General features: G+C 50.0%; 1 protein-coding gene across 1 annotated transcript; it reads right to left on the reverse strand.

Annotated features, from left to right (window-relative positions):
• Nucleotides 1-438: 438 nt before the first annotated feature.
• Nucleotides 439-19,737, reverse strand: DHX38 (DEAH-box helicase 38). Its single transcript, XM_042920842.1, has 27 exons — nucleotides 19,573-19,737; nucleotides 17,222-17,561; nucleotides 16,686-16,873; nucleotides 15,932-16,033; nucleotides 15,002-15,149; nucleotides 14,728-14,846; nucleotides 14,501-14,577; nucleotides 13,879-14,034; nucleotides 13,201-13,362; nucleotides 12,900-13,007; nucleotides 12,451-12,563; nucleotides 10,728-10,865; nucleotides 9,931-10,117; nucleotides 9,610-9,795; nucleotides 9,084-9,224; nucleotides 8,622-8,732; nucleotides 8,410-8,526; nucleotides 8,119-8,226; nucleotides 7,459-7,571; nucleotides 6,523-6,731; nucleotides 6,244-6,398; nucleotides 5,659-5,814; nucleotides 5,428-5,562; nucleotides 5,101-5,226; nucleotides 4,272-4,367; nucleotides 2,726-2,847; nucleotides 439-894 (listed from the first exon to the last, which is right to left on the reverse strand). Exons 2-27 carry the CDS (start codon nucleotides 17,542-17,544, stop codon nucleotides 810-812), a joined length of 3,681 nt encoding a protein of 1,226 aa, XP_042776776.1. The 5' UTR covers nucleotides 17,545-17,561; nucleotides 19,573-19,737; the 3' UTR covers nucleotides 439-809.
• Between the last annotated feature and the right edge of the window lie 48 nt (nucleotides 19,738-19,785).

The raw sequence follows: 19,785 nt of genomic DNA on the forward strand, positions 1-19,785 counted from the left end.
CACCAGTTTTGCCAATACAGCACCCTTACACACGCAGAGCAAACTTCTGCCATTCTGAGCAAGAGAGCAGCCAACCCACACCTGGGGAAGGGAAGAGGGCGCATGGCTACTCACCTCCCTCCCACTTGGCTGTTGGCCAGCCTCGTCCTGCCCACCAGCCCTGGGAACAGTGAGGCGCCCTCAGTTTGGCCCGCCTAGTGCCCCAGGCCATTATCTGTCCCTGCCAGCTGTGTCCCACCCTGCCAACCCTTTTCTAAGAGGACTGCCTGGAGAACAGAAATAAGGTGAGGTGAGATTTTAGAAGGAGCCACCTAAAGAAAGTCAAGTCGGCGTCTTGCCCATCTTCTATCATTATGTAATTTAGGGCAGCGAGGGAAAAAGGAACAGTCCAAAATGCAATAACATTTTACAAACAATAAATTTATTTCCAAATCCTGAATTATAACCAAATTACAATTCCCTGTAGGTCTATTTTGCTGCTTTACAGAGAATTTTAAAAAACCATAGTTACGGCCAAGTCATTTATACACCAAGCGTCCCAGGAATGGTTTATTTGGACACAGTGGGTCTGGCCAGCTCTCACTGCCCTGGCAGCTCTCGCTGCTCCGTACCCTGACCTGCACCCCTGCACCAAGGAACTGCCACTCCCTCTGTTGTATAGCTGGCCCCTGCAGGAGCTTCCCTGGGGGCTGTGATGTACACAGACGAAAGTGCGCAGATGAAAGGGTTTTGTTGGCAGGCCCCGGATGCTCTGGCCACAGGGCTCAGGACTCAATACACGCTGCATCCTCTGCAGGGAGAGCCTCGGCTCAGAGCCCAAAGCGGGCTGGCGTGCGGCGTGGGGTCATGGGTTCCCCTTGCTCCTTCCGACCTGGAGTGTAGATTTTTGTAGACCTGGAGACACGGAAAGAGGGGTGAGGAATCACACTGCTACTCACGCCAACCAGGATGCACAGCACAGCAAGGAGCCTGAGGCCTTGCTCTTTCTGTGTGTGAGCAGGCTTTGGGGCTGAACGGTCTTCTCCCCCAGCACATTTCCCCCCTGCTGCCATCCCCATTTGTGATGGGGAGCACAGTAACAGCACCACCTGACTCTGATACCCACCAAGGACTGTTGGCAGGTAGATTTTTTAACAATTCCTTTCATGCCTCCCAGGTGAGCTATGGAAGCAGTCTTCCAGCCACCTCACCAGAAGGCCACTCCACCTTCTAATAAAGAATCTGGCTGGCCCTAGTCCCCAGTCCTGGGAGGTCATCTCTAAAACCTCGAGATTTCCAGAGGGATTGAGTGTCCCTGTTACACACGGTAACATCTGATAGTTTATCCTAACAAGAGGACTCAGGATAAGGGCTGGCCCAGCTAGAAAGACCAAGTACGTGGGGTGCCTGGGTGGCTCAGTCGGTTGAGCGGCCGACTTCGGCTCAGGTCATGATCTCGCGGTCCGTGAGTTTGAGCCCCGCGTCGGGCTCTGTGCTGACAGCTCAGAGCCTGGAGCCTGTTTCGGATTCTGTGTCTCCCTCTCTCTGATCCTCCCCCGTTCATGCTCTGTCTCTCTCTGTCTCAAAAATAAATAAACGTTAAAAAAAAAAATTTTTTTAAAGAAAAACCAAGTACGTGACCAGAAGGCTATACTTTGAGCCTCATGATATCAGCTCAGCCTCTATGGAAAGGAAGCTGGAGACTGAGTCAATCACATGGATATACACTCAACCATTCGTGACTATGTAATGAAACCCCAATAAAGCTCTGGACGCTGAAGCTTCCCTGGCTAGCAATGCTCTGTGCATACTATCACACACCAATGGGCCAGGAGGGTAATGTGGCCCCGAGGACAACGGAAGCTTCTCATTTGGGACCATCCCAGACCTCACTCTATGCATCTCTCCCTTGGTGCTGATTTGTAACCTTTGGCTATAATAAAATTGTAATCTCAAACACAGTACTTTCCTGAGTTCTGTGAGTTATTCTAGCAACTTATTCTAGCAAGTTATCAAATGGCGGGGGAGTCCATGCAGATCCCCAAATATGTAGCAAGTTGGTCAGAAGTGAGAGGGATCTTTAGCACACCCCAAGTTATAGCTGGTGTCTGAAGTAAAGGCAGTCTTTTTTTTTTTTTTTTTTTCAGAGAGAGACAGAGCGTGAGCAGGGGAGGGGCAGAGAGAGAGAGAGGGAGACACAGAATCTGAAGCAGGTTCCAGGCTCCAAACTGTCAGCACAGAGCCTGACACGGGGCTTGAACTCACAGAGTGCAAGATCACGACCCAAGCTCCAACTGGACACTTGACTGGCTGAGCCACCCAGGTGCCCCTGAAGTGAAGGCAGTCTTGTGGAGAACTATGCCCTTCACCTGTGAAGTCTGACCTAACTCCAGGCACCAGCAGACACAGAAGCCCAAGACTCTCCTCCCGTCTCCACATGATTTCCAAGCCCTAGCCTGTCGGTAGAGCTATAAGCCCTGCCTACTTCTCCAGCCCACCGCAGGCCTCAGTACAACGTGACAATGACCAGGAGCTGCAGATGTATCACTGCCCCTTGAGAGTATGTCTGGAACTCCTCCCATGCCTCCATGGAACCAGTCAACTTCTGTGACCAGCTCAGCTCCACACACTCAAATTCTCTTAGATCACCGGCCTGCATGGGGACCTGCTCAGTCTATCGGGCTGCTCCCCAGAGCCTCCCAGGGGCAGGCACCATCCCAGCCAGGGTCCCGAGGCCGCAGCCCACCTGACACTGCCCAGGGGGCTGCGCTTTTCTTGCTCCTGCCGGCGGGCTCGCAGCTGCTCCTCAGCCAGTGCCATCTCCTCCTCCATGGCAGAGGCTTCCTCTTTGGCCCGTCGGCGGTTCTCCTAGAAAAGGGAGGGCGAGGTACTGGGGACCACCACCAGCAGGTGGAGAGCCTTGTCCCACCCATCTCCCCACCACAAGCCAGGTGCCGTGTACACAGTGCCAGCTCCCAGAGACGGGGCCACGTGGCTCCCTGCCCCAACACCAAGGCCGTCTATTCTTTTGAGGCCGATTCGCTGATTCAAGACAGACACGACACGATTCAGTCCTAACCCTATCGTGTCTCAGCTCTCCACTCAATTCCGTAAGTACTTTCACTCTCTTACCAAGTTCACAGTAATGCCAGGAAGTACAAGAAATAGGGAAGACACGATCAGCTGGCTGGGAAGAACAGACATAAGGAAGGTGTGCACAGACCCAGTGTGGACAGTACAGACAAGAGAGGAAGGAAAGCCCCCCACAGTCTGAAGCCCTGAAGGACAGCTCGAGGCAGCAGCCATCCACGTACGCAAAGACCATGAGGAGGTGGAGTGGCAGGGAGACAATCTATCCTGGAGGGATCAGGCAGAACCACTGACCACTCTCAGCATCCCCAAAAGTGGGGCCACCAGCCCTTACGTGCTTCCTGACAGGATCTAAAAGGAAGTTCACAGCACTGCACGCATTTGTGCATCTTTGCCCAACACAGCTGAACCTGAATCTTATCAGGCTTTTGGATTAATTACTAGTTTACAGAAAGAACATGGGACAGAGGCACAAGTTAAACGCCATCACGAAAAGCAATTGGCCAAATACAGAAAATGGAATATTCTACAAGTGACCTAGTCTCTCCAAGTAATCAATGCCATAATAAAGAATGAGAACAGAGCACATTCTAGAACATAACACTTACACATATACCAACTAACTGTAACATTCAGATTCTGATTCAAGCAAATCAAATCATACGAGTTTATCTTTGAAACAAAAGACAAAATATGAATAAGGACTGGAAGACATTAAGGATTAATTCTGTGAGTGATAATGGCAAAAAGGTTACATTTTAAAAACCAGTCTTTTTAGAGATGTTTACTCAAGTATTTATTGGTGAAATAAAGTGTCAGAGAGAGGCTTTAAAATTTTTTCTAAGAAAAAAAATTAGCGTATGGAGAAGAGGAGGAATAAGCCAAATAAGTCTGACCAACATGTTGAACATTATCGAGATTCGGTAAGGAATACATGACGGCTCCCTATACTGTTTTTTATACTTCTACGAATATTTGGACTTTTCAATAATAAGGTTTTTTTTAAAAGGCTCATCCGACCAAGCAACTGGAGCAGATGGGCGAAAACCTACCATAGCAACCTGGCTCCATCACAGCTTTTATGTTTGAGAGAGAAGTAAGGAGGACAGGGGTCAGGTGAGGACGTGTCTTCAATCCCGGGCTGTGCGAAAAATGGGTCCCACGGGCAAACAGAACCTCCGTGGCGAGCGCGGGATGCTTACCTGCCGAGACTTTCCCGCCTGTTTGACGCTGTAGAACATGGGGCCCAGCTCCGCCAGCCACTCTCCATCCACAGCAGTGACACACTGCATGTACTCCTGCAGGCAGAAGGGTCACAAAGCGGTGGTCAGAGGAAGGCCAATGCTTTGGGCCGTCCCTTGCCAAGTAGTTCCACAATCGGGACCTACGTGGGAAGGGCCTGACCCCCAGCCCTGTGAGGCTGAAAAAGGCAGACATAAGCCCCAGACACTGGAATTTTAATCCTTTCTCCCAAATCCCTCCATACTTGAAAAAATGCCCCTCCCCCACGCCCAGTATCCAAGAGAAAAGGCCTAACCCCTCAGAAAGCCTTTTTTTTTTTTTTAATTTTTAAATGTTTATTTATTTTTGAGATACAGACAGAGTGTGAGCGGGGGAAGGGCAGAGTGAGAGGGAGACACAATCCGAAGCAGATTCCAGGCTCTGAGCTGTCAGCACAGAGCCCAATGTAGGGCCTGAACTCACACACCATGAGATCATGACCCGAGCTGAAGTCAGACACTTAACCAACTGAGCCACCCAGGCTCCCCAGAAAGCCCTTCTAATGACACCAACAGGGGTTGCTCATCCCTGGCAGCAAGTAACAATCCTGCTGGCATAGCTGAGGTCACTGGCATCTGAAGGTTAATTCCAAGTAAGCATCCTCAAATCCTTTCAATTCGTCTCAAAGCAACACATGTGGCCTCAAGTCTCCCAGGCTCAAAGCTCACACAGGAAGGCAATGGAGGGTTACAAAGGCCCAGCCCAGCCAGGTAGGCCCACGTCAAGTGAACTGCGTCAGAGAAGACTCACCTTGGTGGTCATGACCAGCTCGTGATACACTATGTAGTCTGGGGTGTAGCCCATTCCAAAGAGGGAGCTGGTGGGGTGCAAGTGGCAGGGCATCCCTGTCCGGATATTCACATACTCCCCGATTCCCTAGGGAAGAGACACAAAAGGTGGCCACATCAGGACAATGCTGCTCATCTGGGCAGCCACTCCATCCCAGGTCTTGACAAAGGCCTTGGTGGGGAAAACCCAGGTCTGCAGGACTGTACAATGAGAATGAAAGAACTCTGTGCTGGTATGATTATCAGGCCAGGAAAGGGCCACAACTCCCTCAGGCTCCTCTGGGCTCACCTTGAGCTTGGCTGCCTGGTGGAAATAGGCAGCACAGATACACTTCCTGACGATGTCCCAGTCAGTGCCACACGAGGCCAGGCTCATCCGCTGCTGTACCATGATGTCCTTGAGCTGAGCCCGCACCTCCCGGACCTAGAGAAGGACACAGGGCAGGCAAGGATGAAGCCTGCCTCCTCCTGCCTCCCCGCCTCACCCCAACATCCTGCTTATCTGGGCGACTGCCCCCACCTTCCGCATGGCCTTGGCATGGATGAAATGATCGTTACACCAGATGGTGGAGTAATTATTATTCTTCCACTGCAGGTAGACATTCAGGTAGGTCAAATGATCACTCTCGGGGACAGCAAACTTCTCCCGGATTTGATCACTCTCCTCCTCTCGGCCCTAGGAAGGAAAAAGGACCCTTACTGTAAGCACGGGGAGTCCAGGCCCACTGGGAGGATCCCGGAGCTTTTCACACTGTTACCTGCCTGCACGCACAGCTTTAAACACATCAGTGTGTTACCCTAACGATCCAGGGAAAATAACATAGCTTCTGACAAAACATCTACTCTAAAACGTGACAGCTCAGGCACAACTATACCAGACGATAAGAAATTTCCAAATCACCTGAAAACCACTGATCTAGCCCATGCTTTCCCCTACCCCAACCTGCTTAACAGAAAGCAGTAATACCACTCTTTGGAAACTTTGACTCCCATGCCTCCGTTCCATTTTAATGATACAGAAAGAAACCAGTCCTCTCTAACCCTTCCTCAAGCCGGTAAAGCCCCCTGCAGCTTCGAGGAGAGCAGAGGGGCCACCACCACCCACCTTGGGCCTGTAGAAGATGGCTGGCACCGAGAGCATGGACACAATGAGCAGGATCTCGGAGCTGCAGCCCATGTCACAGGACACGATGAGCATCTTGGACAGGGCCGGGTCCAGCGGGAACTCTACCATCAGCCGCCCAGTCGAGGTCAGCCCACCTGGGAGAGGAGCGAATCCAGACATTCGGTGGACACAGTGAAGTAAACGAGGAGCGAAACCGACCGCCAGAGCCCGTGAGCACCACCACCACCACCCCCGCCTCCAGCTCCCGGGGCTCGGCACCTGTGTTGTCCAGGGCCCCGAGGATCCAGAGCTGATACATGGAGTTGAGCATGTTGTCCTCGGGGGGCGGGTCCATGAAGTGGAACTGCAGCAGGTCCTGCACCCCGAGGGACTTCAGCAGCAGCACCACGTTGGCCAGGTTAGTCCTCTGGATCTCGGGCACCGTGGTCGTCAGGAGCTCGTTCTTGTAGGCGCTCTGGGTGTAGAGCCTGCCGGGAAGAAGACCACACACTGCTGCATCTACCGCCTCGGGGCCCAGCTGCCCGCGCAGGGGTCCCTGCAGTGGAAGACCCAATGCTACCCCAGCTTTGCCCTGCACCTGCACCCCACAGAGGTCAGTACGGAAGAAAGCCACAGGCAGGGAGGACAAGTTCTCATTTCTTCCCCCACCTGCCTTGTTCTCTCTGAATCCCAGATTTCCACCCATTCAAATCAGTCCTGCCAATTGACTCTTCTGCTGGAGTCTCCTACATATTTGTTTCATTTCTGGAACCAATGAGCCTGGGACGAGATTTATGGCTCGGTTTTGTTTTCTTTATGCTCTTCTGTATTTTCTCAATTTCTGTAGCGAATACGTTATTTTTTAAAACACGAAAATCAGAAAAAATAACTGCAGAAGTGTAACAGGAGCCATGATATAATCTGCTCAGACTTAGCCTGTGCGAGTCTTCAGGTGCAGGTATGTTCAACATGGGACTGCCTGACACCCAAAGCTGCTCAGACCTCCAAGCCATCTGGAAAGGCTACTCTTTGGCTCAGCAGCATATGAGGAGCAAACCACCAAGTGGCAGCCCCACCATCAGTCCCGAGCCTCAGGGATCCTAGGGCCAGCATCCCTCTGCTGGATCACAGTCCAATCCCCACTGCCCCAGCCTGGGCTCCACACTCAGCAATCCCAGCGCTGCCCCAGAGAGCAGGCTAGCACAGGACTCCTACCTGAAACACTGACCTGGGCCCGTCCTGCCGGCTCGCCCTGACCTCTGGTTGGCATTGGCCTGGCTGATGGGATAGATCTGTAGAGCATCCATGCCAATCCTGGGGTTGAAGACCTAGGAGGGGACAATAAAGAGCTGATTAAGCATAGAGTAAGGGGAAAGGGGGAGGCAACCTTGAGACAAAGACAGACAAACCCTGGTTGCTACGCAGCACAGAGTACAGTGTTGTAGCAATGCAGACAGCCATCCTTTTTCCTTTTTAAGTAGGCTTCATGCCCAGTGTTGAGCCCACTACAGGGCGTGAACTCATGACCCTAAGATCAAGACCTGAGCTGAGATAACAAGTCAGTCGCTTAACACACGGAGCCACCTTGGTGCCCTGGCAGCCATCCTTTTGAAACCAGAAACCTCAAGAAATTTCCCCACAAATACCAGCTCTGTGATCTGCACAGAGTTATTAAATCATCTAACTCATGGCGTTATCACAAAGATTAAGTCAATCAAGTGCACAGCAAAATCAGCACTCAAATGTTAGCCTCTTAAATTCAAGTCCATCCCTTGTTTAAGAGCTAAAGACCCAGGGCCTGCCTTCCCACCACCTACAACATTGGGTTAGCTTCAGGTGAAGGCCCAGGGCCCTAGTGCCTGTGTCGTTTCTTACCTTTAATTTGCAATAACCAGAGTCAATAACAAACATGATGCCATCGACAGTCAGAGATGTCTCGGCAATGTTGGTGGCAACGATACACTTCCGAACTCCATCTGGAGCCTAGAACCAGGCAGGATGTACAAAGAGGGAAGGCTGTAGGCCCTCGGGTAGGAAAGACTCCACAGGGCAAAGAGCACACCCCACCCCTGCAGGGAAAGTAACACCCTCTCTCTAGTCCTCCCTTGGGAGAATCCAGGAAGACCCAAAGGTGGGTACCCAAGACACATATTCTTGCTATCACACCTTCTGGAAAATTTTGGCCTGGAGGTCAGAAGGCAGCTGGGAGTAGATGGGCAGCACGGCCAAGGCAGGTGCATTCTCCAGTTCCTCCAGATGTTCCACAATCTGGTCTGAGGTCACCTGAGGGCACAGAGAGGAGCCATGAGATACCAGAGCCCCAAACTCCCATATGTAGGATCCTACCTGCTCATCATGGTCATGACCAAGGCACGCACCTCAATGTCCTCTTGGCCAGGCATGAAGATAAGGATATCCCCGGGGGCCCCCGACAGGTGCACCTGTAAGGACTGCTTCACCGCGGCCTCCACGTAATCCTCCTGCGGCGTCTGCAACACCAGTCAGAGACATGGTCAAAGGGAAGCATCGAGAGAAATGTAGGTTGGACATCCCTCAGGAACTGGTGATCAGTCACTGGTATAGGGATAGAGCCAGTGGACTTTCAGGGCTACAGATGGGCCTGACTGCCCTCTCTGGGCCCTGCAATGCTACTCTAACGAAAGAATAAAACTAGACCTCCCCCGAGTACAGTCCTTTGTGTCTCAGACCTAGAGCTACAGAGTACCCCATCTGCCCCATGGTAACCCCAAAAACCTTTCCTGGCTCAGTTCCCTACCCCATGCCGTCCAACTGACTTCTCATCAGAGGTCAGGAATGGTTCAAAGAGGAGGCCTCAGTACCTTGCTGAAGAGAATGTCAACAGGGAAGGTACGACCAGGGATGTGGAAGATGGGAACATTCCCGAAAAAGGCAGCAAATTTCTCTGCATCCATAGTAGCCGATGTGACAATGAGCTTCAGGTCTGAGCGCCTAGCCACCACCTGAGAGAAGAGGTCAGTCCGAGGCTTCCCTATAGATTTGGAACCCTTGGCTCCCTCCCACCAATCTCAGCAACATTACTCCCAGATGAAACAAGCTGAAGCTGACAGATGGGCACATTAGATTCCTAACGGTCCTGAGGACCGAACCCATACAGCCACAGCCAAGAGAACCCGGAGTCTCTTGGCTGAGCAAGAACAGAATAAACTACAACCCAGGTCTCCACCTGGCAACCTGGAGGCCTCAGCAAACTCAGGCCTGTCAGAGACCCTCTTGGCTCCCCCAGGCGAGACCCCAGCCCACCCGGAGCACCTCAGTCATGAACTACCAACAGGGCATGCATCAAAGCCCCAAGAGTGCAGACAGACTGTGCCCCACAGCCCTCACCTCCCGCAGCAGCCCAAAGAGCACGTCAGTGTTGAGGGAGCGCTCGTGGGCCTCGTCCATGATGATGGCACTATAGTGATCCAAGTCTGCTTCCCGGAGGGACTCCCGGAGCAGGATCCCATCAGTCATGTATTTGATCAAGGTGTTTTCTGAGGTGCAGTCTTCAAAGCGGATGGCATAACCCACCTGAAAGTCAGGGAGAGACAGCTCAGAAGCTCTGGGCCCCAGCTCACTGCCCACATACCCCATGCTGGGCCCAGGCCTTAGGAAGTCAGCTCAAAAGGACGGAAGCTGTACAGATCAGCCCTCGTGCCCACTCACCTCCTCACCAAGGCTTCCTCCCATTTCTTCACTGACTCTCTTGGCCACCGACATGGCAGCCACACGCCGAGGCTGGGTGCACCCAATCATCCCATAGTCCGTGTAACCGTCTTCATGCAAGTACTGTGTCAGCTGGGTGGTCTTGCCGCTCCCTGTTTCTCCAACCACAATCACGATGCTGTTATCTCTACAAGGGAAAGAAGACGAAGGACAAATCAGGCCAGGCGGATGGCCACTTCCAATCCTCCAACAAGACGCTGCCACTTCCTATGCCTATGTCTGGCTATCCAAGGAGCATGCCTGCTTAAAGGCAGATTTCCCTGGGAAAACAGCCCCGAATGAAGACACCCCCTACAATGTCTAGAAGATGGTAAGGTTTAGAGGTGCTAGGTGGCTCAGTCAGTTAAGCATCTAAGTCTTGGTTTCAGCTCAGATCATGACCTCATGGTTTGTGAGATCGAGCCCCACATCGGGCTCTGCATGGACAGCACAGAGCCTGCTTAGGATTCTCTCTTTCTCTCTGCCCCTCCCTGCTCATGCCCCCCGCCTCTCTCAAAATAAATAAATAAAACATTAAAAAAAAAAGAAGATGGTGAGGTTTAAACAAACGAAATATAACAGAGCAAAGCCATTTTGCTTATTACTTCATGCAAAGTAGCCCAGGGTATGGAGGTCAGATAAGAAAAAATTCTTTCCCTTCTCTACCAGATGCAACAGCCCAAAGTAAAAGAGCTACTAAGTAAACACAAGGGACCCAAGGGACACCAAGTCAACAATGGAATTCCTAGACGAGTTACCTGATAATAGTGAGTAGCTCCTGCTGCACAGCAAAGATGGGCAGGTACTGCCTCTGCTCCAGAATCGACTTCTTTTTGGCAAATTCACTGCTAGCTTCACTCTTTTTCTTCATGTGATCCGCAAACTTCTGCTCCGTCCTGAGAACACACAGCAGCCTAAGCACCCTGCACAATTTCCCACACTGTTTTTCCTGACTGGGTTACTGTCCTTCTTCCTACACCCAAGAACAAGACCCACCTCAACAAGACGCAAGAAATCTTTGAGTCACTAGAGCAGCCAGGTGATCCAAGATGTTTCTCGTCTCCTCTGGCCTAAGGGACTAGAACTGCGGTCTGAGAACCATCATCCACAACATACCCAATATTCCCTAGGCAAAGAAAACTAAGTATGACTCAGAGGAGTTCAGGTTAACAAATGGGCCAGTTCTCTGCCCCAAAAAGCTCAACCAGAAGAGGAGCTGAGATCACCAGGTAATTATCTTGTACAGAATACCCAGCACAATGCTCAATGCTCGAAAGGCTAAATGGAGGAGTCATGGCTACAGAATCCTGACCAGGGTCAGACCTCCTCTCTTCTCCTGGCAGGACGGCATGGTCTGTAAAACTTCGTTTTCAAAGAATTGTGAGAAAAAACAGTCCCACTTAGTAGTGACCTCCAGCTTCTACTGAAAGCACACAAATATCTGACACATGTATACACGCCTAGACTCCAAAGAACTTTGTAATTTTCCCAAGACTACAAAGAGAGAGCGGTTCAGTGCTGCCCAAAGAGTGCTGCACTCAAAGAGAGTGCGGTTCAGTGGGTGTCCACGTGTCTACTGCCCGCCACTCTCCCAAGAGACCTGTCCCCCTTTCAGACCTCCCCCACACCCTGTCAGGCTTCCTATTCTAATTTCTCCATCACTCTCAGTCAGCTAACAATTAATGCCTACGGGATTACATTTATAATCTAACAAGGGCTGACCATCAGTACTGACTTCTCATTTGGGTTATTTCTCAGAGGGGTGCAGGGAATTATTCACTTGGATGCCAGTTCAGTAAGACTTCAGTATGTTCAAAGGATGAGATTCAAGAGGGACATTTGAGTCCAGCCATCTACCCAATGTGTGAACCCCAACAGGCAGCTATGTACCATCTGCTTAAATACCTCTATGAACAGGGAAGCCACTCCCTGGTAAAAACAATCTTTCCTATTTTCAAAACACTGTTAAAAGTGGTTCTTCCTTCCATTAAACTGAAATCTAAGGGGGTGAAGCCTACCTTCCAACACTGAACATCAGAAGTACACTTCAGCACCATGACTACGACACCAGGCTCCAAAGCTACAATGTCTGGGTCTGAGCATCGCTCCATTTACAGCTGGGTGACCTCAAACAAGTTACTTAACCTCCTGCGTCTCATCCTCTGCACACGAAAAATGGGAAGGAGAGCACCTATCTCGTGGGATTGTCGTTGAGAATTCAGTCAGTATCTGTGAGGCATTTAACGCTGACAGGCACTGAGGTCACTCCTATAGCAGTAGTAGTGGTGGTGGCAGGAATAATATCTAGGAAAAGCTGAAGATGGTAGAAGAGAGACCAGGAGGAAAGGATGAGAACAGACTAGAAGATCCAAAGTGACCTAATTTTTCTGTTCATGAGCCACAAATTCTCTCAGTTCCCCAGCAAGTGTCCTTGAGGGCCCCAGGCCCAGGAGACAGCCCACTGCCGACCAAGACTCCTACCTATAGTCCACTTTACCGTCTTCTGTCAGCGCTTTATCGGGCTCTTCCTCTTTTTTGACACCCATTATATCTCCCAGCTTGGTTCCAGCCAGTTCCCAGTGTTTGTGTTGAGCCTAAAAAAAATACGGAAAGTCTGCTCCATCGTGTAACACGACTGTGGTCCATGGAAAACCAATCCCACTTGCACAGGAGGCTCCATCTAGCAGGTGGTAAATTCCCACAAAGCCGCAGTGGCCCGGCGCCCACATTCCCTTCTTCTACCTCAAGCCACCAGAGCATCGGGCCCTGTGGTTGTCTTAACAAAGGCCTTGGTGGAGGAACACGAAGCCCTCCTCCAACAGCTGGTTCTTGCTGTGTGAGTGTCCTCAAACTTCCAAGAGGACCTCTACCCGTGAGATCTCATGCAATTTCTAAAAATTGTCCCAGGCCCCAAAGGACAAGAAACCAACCTTTTTGCGTTCCTTCTGCTCCCTGTGCTTCCGCACTGTTTGACTGCCTTTCCGGGCAATAATGGCCAGGTCAGAAGTAGCATCCTTAACTGGAATCACAGGCTCTGGCTGTAGGTTAGGGAAAAAGAGGAATTCTCCACTGATCGTTACATTCAACAGGAAGGTCCACTTCATGACAGCCCTAATAAATGAAAGGATTTCTATCCTATTGGGATGGGGGCTTTTTTTTCCTCTTTTTTTTCCCCCCACTCTCAGCTCAATTCTATCTGAGCTTTCTTCTCTCAGGCCCCAGCGGCCTCACCTGCTTGGTGAAGACGATGCGTCCATCAAGGAAGGGAGGAACCAGGTTGTGCACCATCAGATGCACCTTGGCTGCGCTGTCCTCTTCAAAGTCTTCGTCCACCTCTAGCCGATGGACCACTCCACTGGTGAGCATGCGGTTGGTCTCCCAGCGCTCGTTATCCTATGAGAACACAACGGGGGGGCCGCGCTCAGACTGAAACCACAAGGCATCTGAAAGGTCACTGGGAGAGTCCACACATCAAGTCCTGAGAGAAGGGCCACGCAAGGCCTGGGCCGTAGACGTGTCACAGGCCTCTGTACTCTGTGGCTCCTAAGAAAGAAAAGTGACTGATCCCAAACCACCGGCGACATTTTTTCCAAGCAGCAGCCCTTTATGTGTGAGTCAGAACCTCTATACGGACACACAAATGGCGAGCGTCCGCGGCCCCACTCAGAGACACAAAGAACACCCTACTAGTTCCCATCCCAGCACGGAAGGAGGACTACGAGAGAGAGAGGTTAGGAGATAACTACTGAAAGGCTCTACGCCCACCCTCCTCAGACTCTAGAGGCACAGCGACACCCAATACTTCAGCGACAAGAGGCCAGCTGCGCTGCCACCATGTGCACAAAGCCCGCACTTCTCCCACATGCCCAACACCAGCCGGGTTCACTCCAGCTACCGCCAGCAGCCCACCTCATTGATCTGCCTCCGCTGAGCAGAAATGCGCTTCTGCTTCTGTTTATGTAGGTGCTGCTCCCGCCTCCTCACATAGTCCTCGGAGGAGTAGGCCAGGGGGTTGTGGAACTCATCGTATCCCTCATCCATCATGTACCAGTCCCGGTCAGCTTGCTGCAGCGATGTGACAGAGCGGTGAAAACAAGGAAGAGATCGAGTTTATGTGCAAGACAAGACCAGAGGGGAGGTGTCTGGTGAGAAGTCACTGGTGTGGTGGAGCAATGTTTGTGGGAGGTGCAGGAGGAAGACCATGTGCTCTAGGACGAGCCATGTGGAGGACACAGGCGGGGAAGGACTATGTGGCCGCCCATCGTGACGGCACTTCTTACATTCACCACACGGTGGCACCAACGCTTAACTAAAACAGGTCTGCCAGTGGCAGGTGAGAAGTTTCACAGAGGAGCCTGTGCCTCTGGAGAGACTCCGAGGCTTCGGGACTGAATCCAGCTCGGCTCTAGAGACTGTCCAGTGCTAACTGCCCTCATGGAAGTCCAGTTCCACTAGAGCGTCACTTGTGGCCCATTCACCCATGGAGGTCCACCACTCCTCATTCGGTGCCTCAAAGACATAAGGTTTTTACCCTCTGGTCATCTTCCCACTGCTGCCGTTCCTCTTCTGTGTCAAATGAAATTCCTTCTTCGCCATCCTCCCGTCTTCCTGAAGGAGAACACGCAGCAGGTCAGTCCAAACACCCCCAGCCCCACCAAGAGCCCTGCAAAGCCGCACAGCTCCAGAAGCACAGCTTTGCTCAGCCTCACTGGGACAAGTGATCCCGCTTCCCTGTCCCCCTCCCTCCCCCTGCCTTACCTCGGCCCCTGGACAGACGGGGTGTGGACCCCAGGTGTCTCCTGTCATCGGCCCATTCGTTGTATTTGTAGGATGGGGTTGGCAGAGGTGTGTCATCTGAGTACCTGCTCCTCACGGACCTGGGAGACCGTGTAACCAGCATCACTAAGTCACTAAGCTGAGACATGTTCCCCAGCTGCCATCTGTTCCCCCCAGCCCAGATCCCTTTGCCCTCATCACGTCCACCCTTTGCCACCCACCCAGAGAAACTGGGCTGCTCTGCCCAGAACATCACCTATCGCGATCTCGACTGGATTGCCGATGGCTCCGCTCAGAATCTCGATAGGAAGGTGTCGGGGAAGGCGATTCCCACTGCGAGCGCCTTGAGGAACCACAGCCACTGTCCTCTTCCTCCCAGGTAGACCTTGAAGGGGTAGCTGCATCTGGGGCGACAAAGAACACATCCACCGGAAACCTCTAACTTCACCGGGACACGGCTCTAGGGCTATCAGCAAAAAGTGAATTCCCCAAATCTCTTTCTTTCACTATCAATAGACTTGATATCTACTTGTAACACAATCTTGACAATTTTTAAGGTATCTGGATTTTAATAGGCCAGTTTTCACGTATTTATAACACTTTTCTTTTTTTTAATGTGTTTACAACATCTTGAAGAATATCCAATTTCTCTCAGCAAACATACTCCTCTTGAATATAAACAACTTTTTTAAGTTTATTTATTTATTTTGAGTGTGTGTTGTGTGTGCACAAGTGGGGGAGGAGCAGAGAGAGAGAGAGAGAGAGAGAGAGAGAGAGAGAGAGGATGAATCTCAAGCAGGCTCCACACTGACGGCACAGAGCCCGATGCGGGGCTCGAACCCATGAACCGTGAGATCATGACTTGAGCCAAAGTTGGATGCTTAGCCAACTGAGCCACCCAGGTACCCCTAAATAATTATTTTTAATCAATTCTTCTGTTCCCCAGCTCCCTATTCTTTCCTGCCATTTGGAAAACTGGCCATTCAGTCCACTGGCCTACCAACTTAGAGGAGCATATCCGTCTCAACAGGGAGGTCCAGGGCCTTCCAACCTGACTCAGAACCAAGTAGTCCAAGAAGTTCATAGTGGAACCAGCAGTTGACTCTGCCCACGGCATATCAACTGAGGACGCTGCCTTGTATACACTGACCCCTGACAAATCACCACAAGCAACGGCTCGGTCTACCTTTAGGTCGGTGTCTCGGGCTCTCCGGTTCATTTCTTCTGCTGCGCTCTGACCCTCCATCCCGCTCAGATCTGCTGCTGTGTCTGCTTCTATCCCTCTCATCTGTCAAGAGCCACGTGCAGAACTTAGAAAATGTGTGTCCCATCCTAACTTCCACCCATCTTCACCCTAGAGAAAAGACAGGCCTTCCCACTCACTCACAGGTGCAACCTGCACTGCTCTAATGCGATCCATGGGCTCCTGAAACTCACATATCCCCATTCTTTCAGGGGGGAAAAAATAGTTACTGGCTACAAAGTTTCAAACTCACAGTAACAGTTATTTTCCTGCAAGAATTCAAAAAACAATAGTTATAAGTCTACAATGAATAGCTGTTAATGGTTACCAGTCTATAAGCTATAAAATTTAAATAATACTGAGCAAAGCCAGCGTTGGATTCTATGTCCAGCTTTGCTTCACAGCACTGTCCTTTCTCTGTCACCAACACCACTGTAAATTCTGGTTTCTTATACACACTGCCTGGTATCGCCTTTATCACCAATTTTCATAATTAAATGAGAACTACACACTCAAGCCAAGCAGCTATGCTGCAAGTGACAGTTCTTAAACAGCCTGCTATTCCCAACCCCAACACTATCAACACCAACAGGGCTCCCTAATTATCAGGCATTAGAAAAACTCCTGCAACAGGAAAGAAGCTGACATGTCCGCTCAAATGCTTACTGGGCTATAGGAACTAGGCTGGGCTGGTTACCTCTGTCTCTCTTGCGGTCAGAGTCTCGATCCCGTGATCTCTCTTTCTTCCGATCCTTTTCTTCTTTAGACGAGGCATAGACGCCATGTTCCCGCCGCTCCCGCTCTCTCTGCCGACTGCGTTCCCAAAACTCTTCACTCACACCACCAGGATGGGATGGAGTCTCTACCCGAGCAGATCGATAATGCCTGAAACAGAGAGGACAAGTGGTAAAAGGCCCCTCCTTAGGAGAAAAACCTTGCCCCCAAAGGGGGGCTGGCTGGGTGGCCTGACCTTTTCCACTTAATCTCCTTACAGGCTTACTGATAGCAACAACCCAAATCATTTCTAATCTTTATGCTCTAGTCTTTAGTCACCTTTGAATGTTCCCCACACATCTGAAGAAAATATCAGTTCCTATCTACTTCAATACTACAGAATCATAATAAAACCATAAAGATCTATATGTCCAACAAGAAAACAGAAATCAACATGGGATGTTATTCCCTGGCCTCCATTCTCATTCCCTTTTGGTCAACCCATCCAAAAGCCTTTACCTGTCTTTTCGGCTATGTCGGCCAGCTTGGTCACTATCTTCCTCCTCAGCATCTCTCTGGTCATCTTTGCTCTCTTCCCAGTCCTTGTAGGAAGAGATTCTGGACTTCTTCTTGTCCTCTCCATCGTCCTTCTCCTCTCGCTCCCTTCGTTTCAGGGAAGCCAACAAGTCCAGTCCCAGCAAGGAAGGACGGGGGGCAGGGGCCTTGAAGACATGCTGCTCACTGGCTGCACTTTTAGTCTTACAAATAAGACCACCAACCTGAGAGTCCAGATCAGTGCCTTCCAATCGATGGATCGAGGCATCCTCGCTGGTGTCCTCCATGACAGGCTCTGGGATTTCTGTGGAAGGAAGACAACCCATTTTGTATTGGATATAAAAGGAGAAAAGGTATAGCTCTGCTATATCCCAGGATAACTGAAGTTACAGGGATATTCAGGGAGTTAACCTCCCCATCAAGACCAGGATTTGCTTAGCTACCTCTTGCCAAAATCTTTCCATTATGTCACTGACAATCTCAAAAGATCCTCCTACTCCCACTCTGATACACATCAGAAACAGAGACACACATTCACACACCCACCAAACACCGGGATCCAAGAGGATACCAGGCAAGCACAGTCCTCACGAAGGACACTTACTAGAACATGATGGCATCTAGAAAGGAACTGTAGGGGAAATACCACTAGATTTGAAGTCAGAATCCTCAATTAGAATGCAAGCTTTTGATATTTTCTACTTGTATGATTGTAAGCAGATAATTTAATATTTGGTTAGGCATAATTTCTGTATCTGTGAAACAGAAATATTTTTTGCTTTATTTAGTCCACGGAATTATTATAAGAATCCCACAAGAAAGTGTACGCGAAAGCTCTCTGTAACCATAAAGCCATACATAAAAGTAACTGTCACGTTATTTTATTTGCCATGCTTCTCTGTACTAATTGGGGCTCAACATTTTCTACATGAGCCCTTCTACCTCTCCCTCCCTTTAAACTACAGATACAGCAGAGTAGACATGCTGGGGTATAAAGCTACCATATACTATGTGATCCATATACTAGTGGATTTTTTTGGACCAGTTGTGTTTTGTAGAAAAGAATTACCTCACGGCAGTTGGGATCTTGTTTAATAACAATCCATGTTCACCAAAAATATTAACGAGAAACACTAGGTTATGAAATGGTTTCCTGAAAACTATTAAGGTGATTATAAGATTTTCTGACACTCAACGTGTATCAAATTCATTCCTCTTTACATCCCATTACACACCATCCACTTACAAACATACACCGATTCTAGGTGCTTGGATAATTCTCCTCTTTCAACAAGTCAGTGAAGCAAAGGAACTGTCAAGGTGTAGGGTACCACCAGAATCCAGGATGTTTTGCCCAGTTCTAATTAACATGCATGGCTCTACAGAGAAATATTGCCAAACATAATATCAACACAGACACAAGAGTTGCATTTTGAAAAATGCCATCAGGCAGAAGAGAAAAGACAGAGCTGCATATTGGTGACTTCTGTGCATGTGAGGAAATCTAAACAGGAAGGTAAACATATATATGCTATGCTCAACAGTAGCATGAACTAAAAAATATACTCCTAGGATGCCAAAGAGAACCTTGTCTATCTTGCTATTACTACAGCCAGCACCTAGTGAAATAAAGTTTGCTGAATAAATGAATGAATGAATTTAAACTGATTAATGGAGAACAGGAAAACAAACATATCTAGAGACAGCAAAGGAAGATCCCAATAGCACAAGACGAGGAGTCTGATAGGACTTAACTAGCTTATGAGAACAAATAAGGAATTAAAAGGACTGGATTCTGGAGAATGATTAGTGACAAAGAAGCCAATTAAGAATAGAAAATTTAGAAAAACTAGATTTGCTCATTCAACAATTTTTCATCGAATACCTTCTGTAACACAATCACTGTTCTGGGCAATAGGAAAAGAACAAAGAACAAAACAGGCAAAAATCCCGCCCTCTTGGAGTTGACATTCTAGTAGAGGAGATCACATACTAAAGATACCACTATGACAGAGAAGAAAGACACAAGGAGCCCTACTTAGGCTCGGCCTCTGCTTGGGAGGGGGCCAATGCAGAGGCCTAAAGAAGGGTGCAGGATGACCCCTGGGCAGCCAGGCAGCAGTATCTGACCAGATCAAGGAGAAAGGACAGGACAGCCCGGACCGGTGCAGCATCCCAAGGGTAAGAAAGGCAAATTGGGTGACAGGGACGAGACCGCAAACTCGGACCGGAACCTGAGCGAAGGACCCATATCCGCCGCTTGGAGCTGCCGTAATTGGCGAAGGGCAGGTCAAGAAGAAAGAAAGGACACTCACCTCACCAAACCCGACTCTTGGGACCTCCTGTCCCAGATTTCGGGGCGCCGGCACCGCCACTCCTCACTCAGATCGCCTCAGAAAGCCAATCCCAAACCTTGAGCGCGGCCATTATTGTCCCATAATACCCTGCGCGATCCCCTCTATCCGTCCAGAGATAACCATCGAGAGCAGCCCGGAAACCGCCAGTTCCTGGCGCCAAGTGTGGTATAG

The sequence above is a fragment of the Panthera leo genome, chromosome E2 (assembly GCF_018350215.1).
Source record: "Panthera leo isolate Ple1 chromosome E2, P.leo_Ple1_pat1.1, whole genome shotgun sequence".
Taxonomy (NCBI): Eukaryota; Metazoa; Chordata; class Mammalia; order Carnivora; family Felidae; genus Panthera; species Panthera leo.